The sequence below is a fragment of the Limulus polyphemus genome, unplaced genomic scaffold (assembly GCF_000517525.1).
Source record: "Limulus polyphemus unplaced genomic scaffold, Limulus_polyphemus-2.1.2 Scaffold3608, whole genome shotgun sequence".
Lineage (NCBI taxonomy): Eukaryota > Metazoa > Arthropoda > Merostomata > Xiphosura > Limulidae > Limulus > Limulus polyphemus.
In genome coordinates, this window is record NW_013669218.1 from 68,951 (window position 1) to 80,238 (window position 11,288).

Below are 11,288 nucleotides of genomic sequence, written 5' to 3' on the forward strand. Positions count from 1 at the left end.
CAGACAGATAGAGCCAAAGAATGATCTAACACTTATGAAAATAAAAACTGTTCTAAAACGTAGATATCTCAAATAATTCAGAGATGTTAAGCACACGTCATTGTTTACAACATGGCTCTGTGGAAGATAATCTCTAATAGATATCTTTGTAAATAGTGTGTATTTTGTTTATTTTTATCTATGTATGCAAATAGCAGAATAGCACTTTTCATCAACTAATCGACTGTTGAGTAGTTGTGCTGCTAGAGTTAGATTTTAAAAACAAAATATCGGCGAGAATACTTACAATAATTTTAGATACTTAAGTATGGAAGCACATTATACTAATGTAATAATAAGTGGGCAAACAACGATTTATAAACATAATGAAGTGATTTGTTTTGGGGGAAAAATACTACATGTTTCGACAGAACAGTGGTATGTCTTCTTCAAGTATATTTATTAACTAAATTTAAAAATTATGGGTCGTTCTTGGTTGTATATTATACCTTCTGTTTCCACTTCATCTTTAAAAGGTTGGTCACATTTGATGTAATCCAGTGTGTTATGTTACGACAGCGGAAGTCACGTGACTATGGGAGCATGCATGGTGAATTTCTCGAATAATCGGAGAACTCCGCGAATGTTGGAGACGCCTCTTTGTTAGTATATAAGCCTGGCAGAGAAAAGCCAGGAGATGGTTAATGAAAAAGCTAACAGTAGTTACGGTAAGTTTCGGATAGTTTACGATTCTGTTTCGAGCTAGTGTGTGTGTTTTGCACTCGTAGAGAGCGAAGCTATAGAAATTGTGAATCGCTGTGATTTATAGCATGTATTATAAAAATTGTTAAGTTTAAAGTGACGAGAAACGTACTGACTGTGGAATTACTGTGTATTAAAAGTTTGTATCGAGAAAGAATAAACTGGTTTAATCAAGAAGGGACGTGTATTGCAGAAGTTCCTCGGAAAGAATTTACACCGGAAATTAACAAACAAGCAGATACGTAACAGTTACTTAACTACGTTTTGGGTTAGGAACTAACTATCATGTACATAAGACACGTATGATAACTGAGGTAAATTAGCTAGTATAGAATTCCTAAACGGTGAAAAATTTAACCCAAATGGTGTATCCTTTACAACTATAACCACTTTTAATGTGAATAATTGAAATAAAACAAACCAGTGCGTCAACTGTATCAAATAACGGAGCAAGAATGATAGGTAAATATTTCTTAATTGCCCAAACAACTCTTACTTCTTAACTCTAACCAATGTGTTAGAAAAAACAAGCCATACAGCCACAGAGCATGTTATGTGTAATACTATCAGAGACCCGCAGAACATTTGCGATCAAATTAATCTCTATATTTACAACAATACTTCTTTATATACAAGGTTTCCAGAATAATACAAAAGAATTCTAATCGCAGACACCGAAATCTGTAAGTCCACTTGTCTTAGGCCTAACATTAGTTAAGCCTTTATTAAGTACGGCCTATATTGGAAAAAGAATTAAATTAATACTGTAATTTGTGTACGTTTTTTTGCTTTAGTTTAATTAGGGCTAAACTTTACTGTACTTAAAACTACCAGTAAATAAACTTATTTTATTCTACCACGTGACGTTAGCTTTTAATATTTTGTTGTACAATATGTCTACTAAACTATGTTTACAGCTGCCTTTTGTTTACATCTCTTGAAATGAAGTGCATGCGCATGTAGATAGTAAGGTGCTTGCGCATTTTCAGGACAGACAAATACTGAGTATTATTACAATATATTGTTGTATCGTTGCTCCTTCTATTGGCGGGATCGTTTAAGTTATTTGGTGAAAATAAGGCTCAATCCAGTCTACGTAACGAAAACAAATTATTATATTTCTTCCTTAACGTTGGTTGCTATCAGTATCACTTGTACGCAGTTGTACTTGTAGGCCTAAGTCTACAAAATGACGCTAAAGCAGAAATATGTCGCTTACGATACAACGACTAACATAAGAATAAGCTTACTTGTAACAGTTTCAAGGCTACTCAAATTAAGTAACTGAATATACGCGATAAACTAACGCTGGTCCAAATAGTTCATTGCTAGCTTACTAATTGACTGGCATACTCATGTTTTATCTGATGTCTCAGTACTAGATATTCGTCGAAGTTTCTAAGTTTTCGTGATGACATGTAGAATATTTTAGGTATTCTAGGACGTACTTGATTTTAATGTGATGAGTTCTCTAGCCAACACCTAAATCAAAACATTGAAAATGTAGCTTATAGCAATATTAAACAGTCTTTTTTAAGAGACAGTTTGCAGATTTTTACAGAGATACATTAAAAATTTCAGAACGTTACTATAAACTGAAACTTGAAATGAACTCAATTTTGAAAAATGAGACCTCTCTCTCTCTCTCTGTTCATATATATATGTATATATTAGACGTATTGTTTAATAACGAAGTAACTAAATTTAAACCTGAATTAATAATTAAATAATCCTAAAAGGGGTTACACAGGTATTTCTGAACTCTTTTATAATTCTTTAAAAAAATACATTTCACAATGAATTAAAAAATAATTCTTAGCTCATTGGTCAATAAGTTTTTTTTTTACGTTTTTACAAATAATTTTTAATGGATTAAGACAAATTTTAACGTATTTTTCAACGTAATTCTTATTGGATTAACTAAAAAAATGTTCAATGGATCAAGAAACGATTCTCAGCACTTCATATAAATACTTCAAAATTAATACATAATATTGCAGTATGGAAATTTCCGCGTTACTGATCGTTAAGAGCTCCAGATCTTTAGTTAATTACTGACAACCACTGCTGCTATAATGCGTTTATCGATATATACTTACAGGTGTGTATTTATGCATGTATAGTGTGATTCCACGCATGTGTATATATATAGTCTCGTGTAGTTCTTTGGTTACTGAACAGTATATTCTTGTGAAGTTTCTAACCTCAACTTGAGAGAAAAAGAAGCGTGTTTAGAATCTCAGTACAGAACGAAAACAACGACAAATTTTCAGTTTCTACAATGACGCTCATGTCTATGATATCGAATATGAATTTCTTTATTTCACGTGCACTTCTACTGTTCACTTAGAACCCAGCTATAAGATGATAACTCTGAAAATATGTCCAGTAGTTTTATTTTAGTTATCTTATTTAAGATATTCGAAAGAGTTTGTTTGTAATTAAACACAAAGCCACAAAATGGGTTGTCTGTGCTCTGCCCACCACGGTTATCAAAACCCGGATTCTAGCGTTGTAATTCCGCAGACATACCGTTGTGCCACTGGGGGGGGGGCATTCAAAAGAGAACCATTAAAAACTGGCAATATGTTCTTGTAAGAGTGTACTTGCCTAGAAAGTTTAAGAAAAAAGAACCGTGTTTATGCGTTTGTTGTTAAGCACAAAGCTATACAATGGGCTATCTGTGCTGTACTCACCATGAGTATCGAAACCCAAATTTGATCGCTATAAACCCTCAGACGTACCACTGAGCCACCGGGGGAGGCTAAGAAATATGAATAAAATCTTAGAATCAGTGTGAAATGCACTTTTTGGTGGGTATTAATGTATAGACTTAAATAAAATTGATACAAATTACAGTTCACCAATTATATCCGTCGTATATCAGATGACCTCTGGAATTAGACGAAATGCGTCGTTGGCACAGGACATTTAGTACCGTTGGCATACACTTACATTATTCGTTACTTAGGATTGCATTATTCACGCTGCAGCTACTTTGTGTACAGGACTCAGCGAAATTTGCTGGTGATTATCGATTAACGTTGATCTCAAAACGATCAACTTTATTTGTTACTACTTCTTTTCGAGGAAGAATACTTTGTTGTTCTCGGAATTTCTGCGCAAAGCTACACAAGGGATATCTGTGCACAGCCGTCCCAAATTTTGGACTGATAGACCAGAGAGAAAGCAGCTAATCAAGAGGAACCATCATTGACTCTTGGGCTACTCTTGACTGACCAAACAATGGGAGTTGTCCGGCATTCTTATAACTCACAAGTGGCCTAAAAGTGCGAAGCATGTTTTCGTGGCAACAACATGCGAACAATGAATCCTCAGTCATAGTCCGAGCACACTAACCACTAGTTCAAGCGGTCTTGGTGACTAGAAAGTAATATTGTTCAAATATAATAATGGTTTTGAGTAGTAACTGTTAATTTCTAGATTTAATATCCTAGTTAAATTAGATGAATTATTAATTCGATGACTTAGAGAATAGCTACTTAACAATAGGCAATCTGCGGGTCGCGGGTTCGAATCCCCATCATACCAAACATGCTCGCCCTTTCAGCCGTGGGGGCGTTATAATGTGACGGTCAATCCCACTATTCGTTGGTAAAAGAGTAGCCCAAGAGTTGGCGGTGGGTGGTATGACTAGCTGCCTTCCCTCTAGTCTTGCACTGCTAAATTAGGGACGGCTAGCGCAGATAGCCATCGTGTAGCTTTGCGCGAAATCCACAACAAACAAACAAACTTAACAATAGCGCTTAGTATCGTATATTGATCTAGGCCTAAATCTAAGCTAGCCGATGAGGCAACTAAGGGAATTATAATCGATAATTCCGTTAACAGTGAATTTATTCAGTTGATGAAATATTGCAATGTAATCATTTTAATATTTCATATCCTGTGATTATTATACAATATATATTCTTATTTGTAATTTTAACGAAACTAGTCGTCTAAGAAATGTTTTTATGGTTTTAAGATAACAAAGTTTTTGAACTGATGTGATGATTTATAATTAAGATTATCCTAGCAAGTATTTTAAACAAAACCCTACTAATTAACCTAGGCGTATCGGGCTGCGTATTGAACGTCCAAGGTTCGCTGAAGACGCTCTTCACTTTCACCTATAGGTACCTCATATCCGTAATAGTCAATCACGCTAGTCTGACGGCGAATGCCACTGACAAATTACTTTCCTTCTGGTCAGCAACTGTAAATTAGGGATGGCTATGCCTGAAATCTGAGGTCTCTGACCTGGCGTTTAGTCCATGTGTTGCATAAGATACAGATCAAGTTAAAATACCATGTAAACTAATTAATCCAGATCTGGATCTATATAATGATCTAACTGAATGTTTAGAATTTCTGTAATGATTCTGTTATTCTTGAAAGGCTTAAACCTGTATGATTCTGTTATTCTTGAAAGGCCTAAACCTGTATGATTCTGTTATTCTTGAAAGGCCTAAACCTGTATGATTCTGTTATTCTTGAAAGGCCTAAACCTGTATGATTCTGTTATTTTTGAAAGGCCTAAACCTGTACGATTCTGTTATTTTTGAAAGGCTTAAACCTGTATGATTCTGTTATTCTTGAAAGGCTTAAACCTGTATGATTATGTTATTCTTGAAAGGCCTAAACCTGTACGATTCTGTTATTCTTGAAAGGCCTAAACCTGTACGATTCTGTTATTTTTGAAAGGCCTAAACCTGTATGATTCTGTTATTCTTGAAAGTCCTAAACCTGTATGATTCAGTTATTTTTGAAAGGCCTAAACCTGTACGATTCTGTTATTTTTGAAAGGCCTAAACCTGTACGATTCTGTTATTTTTGCAAGTCCTCTCGTCTTATTCAAAGAGGGTTTAATAATTTCCATATCTGGTGCCTTTTTGTCGAAGGAATAAATTTATTTGGTGAACCAGTCAGTTAGGAACGGACTAAAAATTACCATCGAAAGACTACATCCAAGTTAAAATATAATAAAAATTACAAATTTGACCTTTAATGTAAAATACGGAATCTACAGTCAAACTTAACTCTAAATATTAAAATGACTCGGACGCTTTGAGAAACGAAAAGTGATTTTACTTGAAAGAACAAACATGTAAAACTTACTCCATTAGTTGCTGACTAATGAATAACCACATAATGAATGGGTAATTGTAATTGTATTTTAATCCGTATTTATTATTTTCAGATGAAAACTCGAGTACTTCTTGCGTTGCTAGGAAATCTCAACTATTTTTTTAACGTTGTTCGTGATTTCGTTATTATGATAATTTCCTGGTGAAATCACGCACTATTCATAAAAATCCAGAAAAGTTTTAACTGAAACATTTAAAAAAAAATATTTTTATAAATGTATTTTGAAGATTCGCCAGTATAGACCTTTTTTTTTTGTCTTTTATCAGTTTGTTATTAAGCACAAAATTACACAATGGCCTGTTTATGCTCTGCCCACTGCAGGTATCGAAACCCGTATTTTAGAACTTTAAGTTGTAAGACTTACTGCTGAGCCGCCGGGAGTCATATATTATTGATAATTTGAAAAGGGGTTGAATCAAAAGTTTATTGACAGACAAATAAGTCAAAAATGGAGAGATGTAGAAAAATAATTGTCAGTGGTAAGGAACAAGATGTTGAGGATCTACCCTGTGGCAATATCAATGAGGTCATTCAAGGTCATGACCTTCATGAATTTGTATTAAAATTCATCATACACCCAAAATGTCAATGTCAAAGCTATAGGCATTAGACAATAAGAAATGAAACACGGTAAACCAAACATTTCCAAAATCTCTCCTCAAGATGAACAGTTATAGACTTAAATGCAACCATTCCATATACATGGAGTTGAAGTATAGAGGATCAAAATGGAACCATAGAAAACGTTGTTACACAAACCTGGGTTGGAAATAAAAGGTCAGAATTTTGCACAAGTGCGTCCTTGCACCTTTGAAGGGATCAAAAGGTTAAAAAGTGTTAAAGTAAAAGCCCCCTCTCTCTCTCTCGGCTAATATTTTTTTTTAACTTTATTGTCAAAAGGTGACTTAGACGTATATTGGTAGACATAGTTCAGGACTAGAGAACTGCAGGAAAACCATTTCTGGGAGTATGGAATGCTTGCTTACTACTTATGAACGGGGCTTTTTGTTTTCTTTGTTCTTAGGATGAGCTATGTAAGCTGTGCCCACTATGGGATCTAAACCCGATTTCTGCGTTATAAGCCCGCGGCTATTGAAACGTATTTGTATATTTAAGTTAGTTCAAACATGAACTCTCATTTGTCGTTTAGGATTTTGTGGATCATTGAAATAATCTGTAAAAATCACAGCAACATGTTGCCCGTTTACGTAACTGTAATTTAAGTATGAAATGTTTAACACCAGAATTTGCAGTTCAAACAGGGAAGGAGTTTGACAAAAAGCGGCCTTTAGTCTCCATATAATAAAAAAATAGACAGCTTCATCAGGGTTAGTAGTATAACATTTCGCCATTACAGCTTCATCGGGGCTAATAGTACAAAGTTTCGCCAGTGCGGCTTATTAGGGTTACTAATACAAAGTTTCGCCACTGCGTCTTATTAGGGTTAGTAGTACAAAGTTTCGCCACTGCGGCTTATTAGGGTTAGTAGTACAAAGTTTCGCCACTGCGGCTTCATTATGGTTACTAATACAAAGTTTCGCTACTGTGGCTTCATTAGGGTTACTAATACAAAGTTTCGCCAGTGCGGCTTATTAGGGTTAGCAGTACAAAGTTTCGCCACTGCGGCTTCATTAGGGTTACTAATACAATGTTTCGCCACTGCTGCTTCATAAGGTTACTAGTACAAAGTTTCGCCACTGCGGCTTCATTAGGGTTAGTAGTACAAAGTTTCGCCACTGCGGCTTCATTAGAGTTAGTAGTACAAAGTTTCACCATTGCGGCTTCATCAGGGCAACGTCCGCGGACTTACAACGCTAGAAACCGGGTTTCGATACCCGTGGTGGGCAGAGCACAGATAGCCAATTGTGTAGCTTTGTGCATAAATTCAAACAAACAAAACCTAACGGTGGAGTTTAGAACTAATTTATCTACGATATCGGTATATTGTACAGATATTGTTTGTTCTCAGTATAGAAACACCGGATAACATCTGGATTATTGTGTTTTAGAAATAGGATGAAACAATGGTAGCCGAGTTATTCCACCAAAACCATTTATTTTCAGTGAAATAATTGTTTACAATACCGCTGTGCTACTGGGGGGCTCCGTTAGGTTTAAAAACGCCTTTAAATTCAACATTAACCTATTTAAGAGCAGAGCTATGTTTTGAAAACTTGTTTATTTTTTGTTGTGTTTAGTTTTAGAGACGCCGTATAAACATAAAAAGCACTATCTGATATAAAAAATTGTAGCAATCCTCTAAGGCCGCGAACACGGAACCGAGCATAAAACAGTGACGTCAACAAAATCTAATCGTGCAGTAATTGAGGAAGGTATAAATAAATGAATATGAAATTCCCTACATTTCTATGTAAAAACAATACAATGTCAGCGTAATCTGAAAAGTTTAAAACAATTCACTCGTAAGTTATCAATTTATAATACCTTAAACTTGTGCCCTAAAAATTACGACATTGACCCTTATTGTGATCAAGTAAGTTTGATCTCCCCAGTGGCACAGCGGTATGTCTGCGGACTTGCAACGCTAGAAATAGGGTCTCGATACCTGTGGGTGGACAGAGCACAGATAACCCATTGTGTAGCTATGTGCTTAGCCCACCAGTGGCACAGCGGTATGTCTGCGGACTTACAACGCTAGAATCCGGGTTTCGATACCCGTGGTGGGCAGAGCACAGATAGCCAATTGTATGGCTTTGTGCTTAATTACAACAAACAAACCAAGTAAGTTTGAAGAATTGTTTAATGTACTTACCAATACCCGGAGTTAGGATTGTTTAATGTACTTACCAATACCAGGAGTTAGGACGTTCAGTATGCACAGTAAGAGAGATAAGGATACAGGCATCAAGGGCACTGCTTTACGGAACACGCCGTGTTTTTCCCGTACGGATATTTCATATTTGATAAAGGGTTTTCCGCCGTAGTAATCAACCATTGCTTTAAAGTGTTCATCGGATATTTTAACTGGGTTATAATTATTTGCAATATGTGCCTGGTTGACGATTCCTTTATCAATATTTGACTCAATCGTTGGAATTCTCTGTTCTTCATTTCTCGTGTTGCCATTTGCATTTATCGGCTCACGATCTGACTCTGTCTCATCTGTCACTTTTTCTTTGCAATTTGAACGTTCTTCATCCACATCTTCCCCGTGCCTCTTCTTTTCTAACATCTCCGGTGCTTCTTTGATAAATTGTTCTGTCGTTTGACTTCGGTGGTCTGACTCTGACGACATTCTAGTCTGTCTCCGCTGGTACCCACCTAGCTAAGCACTTTTGTTCACAGGTAGGTTTTGAACTACCTGCCGCGTACAAGCACAGAATCGATGTTGGAGCTTTCAGTCGAGCTTGGCGCAAGCCCCATGCAAGTCTCCCAATCCTAACGTGTTATTGGTTATTCCGAAAACTAGTCTAGAATTTAGAAGGAAAGGAAAAATAAAAATACTACATATAAAACCAGTAGATTGGATATGCACGGTTTCAATGTGTATTATTTCTAAAGCATGGAAAAAAACTAACCACTGGTTAGTTTACTTTGCTTTGCTTAAAGTTTGTATAGCAGTATATACACCTAGAATAGATAGAGTTTTCTGGAAAGGGTTCGCCGTAGAATAGATGGTGGATAATATTTACCTAGACTTTAGTTCGAATAAGGAATTTATTTATATAAGTTGGAATAAAACTTTTAAAAGTCTTCTTGGAATCTAACTAAAATATTTAAAAACTACTTTTGCTACAACTATTTTGAAGTAATAATGTACTTTAAATAGCAATTTAAAGCGAACAAGTGAGATTTATTTAGTCTAATGGGTAAATGTATTCATAGTTACTCTCCTTATCGATGTACAATGCTAAGTTAGTAAACTGTTATACTTTCATACGTCTTAATTCACGAGAGTTGTTCAGAAGGAAATGACATTTTTTTTTCTCATATCCGGAAATGAGTAAATTAATTAGAGAAAAGTTACTGTTAATGTTTTTCAAAGCAAAGTTACAGAATGAGCTATCCAGCATAGAGAATCGAACCCTGGATTTTAACATTTCAACTCCGTAACACATACCGCTGGGCTAATGGGGACGCTCCGATAAGAAAAAAACCTTGTTAATAGATCAACATCCCCTCCTGGTAGTAGAATCACGAGTTACATATTCCCACTATAGATGGCGCTCAACTCAATTGCAACAAAGACGAATATGAGTGACAACGGTTTAAACAAAGTGATACAAGCATGGTTTTAACTAAACAAGGGGCAATAGGATATGCGCACCAACATCAAAAGTTCAACTTGTCTACGATGATGATTCTTTATTTTCTGGACAGTCTATATCGACAATGCATGTTTTTAAAGCAAGTTGACGCAGTTGAATTCGTAACGACACACTAGAATTGTATGGAGATGTTGTGATAAAACTAACGGAATTATCGAGGATACGGATCGTTCCAAACATGGACTACGATAACTAGCGGTGCCCCAATGTTCACAAACAGGGACTACGGTAACTAGCGGTGCCCCAATGTTCACAAACAGGGACTACGATAACTAGCGGTGCCCCAATGTTCACAAACAGGGACTACGGTAACTAGCGGTGCCCCAATGTTCACAAACAGGGATTACGATAACTAGCAGTGCCCCAATGTTCACACCTAGTGGCTCAGCGACAGGTAGGCGGCCTTATAACGCTAAAAATAGGGGTTCGATACCCGTTTTGGTCAAAAGCACAGATAGTCCATTTTGTAGCTTTGTGTGTTTAGCTACAAACAATACAAAATGAGACAAACGATCAGTGTACGTTTGTTGGTTTTTGTTTGATGTTTGACCTTTTTCTTTGTTTTGTTTTGAATTTCGCGCAAAGCTACACGAGGGCTATTTGCGCTAGCCGTCCCTAATTTAGCAATGTAAGACTAGAGGGAAGGCAGCTAGTCATCACCATCCGCCGCCAACTCTTGGCCTACTCTTTTACCAACGAATGGTGGGATTGACCATCACATTATAACGGTCCCACGGCTGAAAGGGCGAGTACGTTTGGTAGGACGGGGATTCGAGCCCGCGACCCTCAGATTGCGAGTCGAGCGCCCTAACCAACTGGCCATGCCCCAAAACCTAGTTAAGTAACATACTGTTGTATGTAAGTTCTAATAAACTACATGATAGTTCGTTCCTACATCAAAACCTCTAACCACCTGGCCATGCCGGCATGTAAGTCGTCGGAAATCTTCTCGCAGTATTGTCCTCATATGTTTTCCCTTATAACCGTTTTAAAATGTTTGTGTTATCAGATCTAACCCCGATTCCCTTCCCTTATAACCGTTTTAAAATGTTTGTGTTATCAGATCTAACCCCGATTCCCTTCCCTTATAACCGTTTTAAAATTTTT

General features: G+C 36.4%; 1 protein-coding gene across 1 annotated transcript in view; it reads right to left on the bottom strand.

Moving 5' to 3' along the window:
• Positions 1–9,157, bottom strand: part of LOC111088358 — a 50,774-nt gene extending 41,617 nt beyond the window's left edge. Inside the window, exon 1 of the mRNA XM_022398254.1 lies at positions 8,701–9,157. Coding sequence (XP_022253962.1) covers positions 8,701–9,148 — 448 coding nt within the window. The 5' untranslated portion in view covers positions 9,149–9,157. The remainder of the gene's footprint in view (positions 1–8,700) is intronic.
• Positions 9,158–11,288: the final 2,131 nt, after the last annotated feature.